Source organism: Aptenodytes forsteri, unplaced genomic scaffold (assembly GCF_000699145.1).
Source record: "Aptenodytes forsteri isolate BGI_AS27 unplaced genomic scaffold, ASM69914v1 Scaffold90, whole genome shotgun sequence".
NCBI classification, from domain to species: domain Eukaryota; kingdom Metazoa; phylum Chordata; class Aves; order Sphenisciformes; family Spheniscidae; genus Aptenodytes; species Aptenodytes forsteri.
Genome location: NW_008793941.1, coordinates 22,170 through 23,754, shown reverse-complemented (window position 1 = coordinate 23,754; position 1,585 = coordinate 22,170). Strand labels below are relative to the sequence as shown.

General features: G+C 66.7%; 1 protein-coding gene across 1 annotated transcript in view; it reads left to right on the top strand.

Moving 5' to 3' along the window:
• WIPF2 (WAS/WASL interacting protein family member 2) overlaps positions 1–1,585 on the top strand; it is a 9,516-nt gene that overhangs the window by 2,030 nt on the left and 5,901 nt on the right. Inside the window, exon 5 of the mRNA XM_019474899.1 lies at positions 8–183. Within this exon, the coding sequence (XP_019330444.1) occupies positions 8–183 (176 nt within the window). The remainder of the gene's footprint in view (positions 1–7; positions 184–1,585) is intronic.

Sequence of the window (1,585 nt, the reverse complement as noted above, 5' to 3'; positions counted from 1 at the left end):
ACGGCCCTTCCAGCCCCATCAACGAGTCCGCCCCGGAGCTGCCGCAGAGACACAACTCCTTGCACAGGAAGACGCCGGGCCCCTTGCGGGGTCTTGCGCCGCCGCCGCCTGCTTCAGCCTCCCCGTCTCTCCAGAGCAGTCGCCCCCCTCCGCCGGCCAGAGACCCCCCCAGCCGGGGAGCTGGTAAGAACCGTTTGCTCTGCTGGGCCCAGCTCCTTCAGGCCCGGGAGCAGCCGCGGTGGGTCAGCCTGCGGCCGCCTGCCCGTGGGGGGATTGGGGGCTGGCAGGAGATGCTGGGGGGAGAGTCGGCGCCAGGGCACAGCGAGGCTTCTCCTGCACGTGGCAGTTGGTGTAGGGGTTGAGCCAGGGGCGGTAGCTGGACTGTCATGTTTAATACACGTCCCTGGTCCTGTCCTCTGTTTATCTAGCTCCTTTCACGCCTGATGCTGGCGGTGGGTTGTGGCTGGGCAGCTCCTGCCTGTGAGGACGGTGTGTCCTCCTGGGGTGGGAGGTGAGGACATGGTGGAGCCAGAGCCGCGTACGCTGCGGCTGCTCCCCTGAGCTTCCTGAATGTCACCGGGTCGGTGACAAAACGCTGCGGCGTTTGTCGCAGGCTGAGAAGCCTTCCCCTCGGCGCTGCAGCCAGACACCCTCGCTCAGGCCCCGGGGAACCATCCTGCCCCTCTCTGGGCTGTTTTCGGCGCTGCATGGTGCAGAGCGCAGCTGGCGATGAATGCTCTGTAGCCGCTGGTGCAGGGGTTGGGGTTTTGGTGTCGGGCACCCTTCAAAGGGGTGGCTTGGTGAAAACCGCTCGCCAGTCCCCCCGTGCACACGGAGCCAGGCGTGAGCATGTCCCCGCTGCTGGGAGCGGCGATGGCTTCGCCCCGGTGCCCCCCCGCCGTGCGCTCCTGGGCTCTGTGTCCAGACCGCAGCTCCCGCCTGGTCCCCTGCCAAGCCGCTCTGTCCTTCTGGCCCTGCCAGAATCCCTCCTTTGAGTTACGGCTGGGGATCTGCTCTGTTAGTCTGTGTGTAATTAGCCTAATGAGGGGCATGAACTGCCCCTGTGCATCTGTGGGAGGTTGGGCAGGAGTGAGAGGTGGGTCGGAGGGGCCGTGGGTCCTGTCGCCGCCTCGGTGGCAGTGCGGACGTGGCTTCCCAGCCCTGGCAGGCAGCATCTTGCTTCCATGTGGAGCCACTGCCCTCAAACCTTCGCGTGTGTGGGCTTGTAGCTGCTCCTCGGATCCCACCTCGTGCAGAGGGTGACCTGGGTCCGGCCACAGGCTGGGGGCATGCAGGGGACGGAGCAGCCCCACTGGGGGTGAGCGGTGAGCCGGGGCGGGCTGGCCGGTCGCCTCCACTGCAGCTGATGAGGAGGAATGCAGATGTCAGGAACGAGCAGGAAATCTCTGCTGGACGCGCGTAGGAGCATCCCTGCGCCAGCCATGCTGGCTGCTGGCGCGGTCTGGCTCAGCAGCTGGCCTGGAAAGCTACCTCGGAGGATGTCCTTGGCCCTGCTGCCGGAGGGAGGTTTTGCCCTGGGGATGTCGTGCCTTTGCAGGCTGCGGTGGGCTGGGCCAGGGGTGAC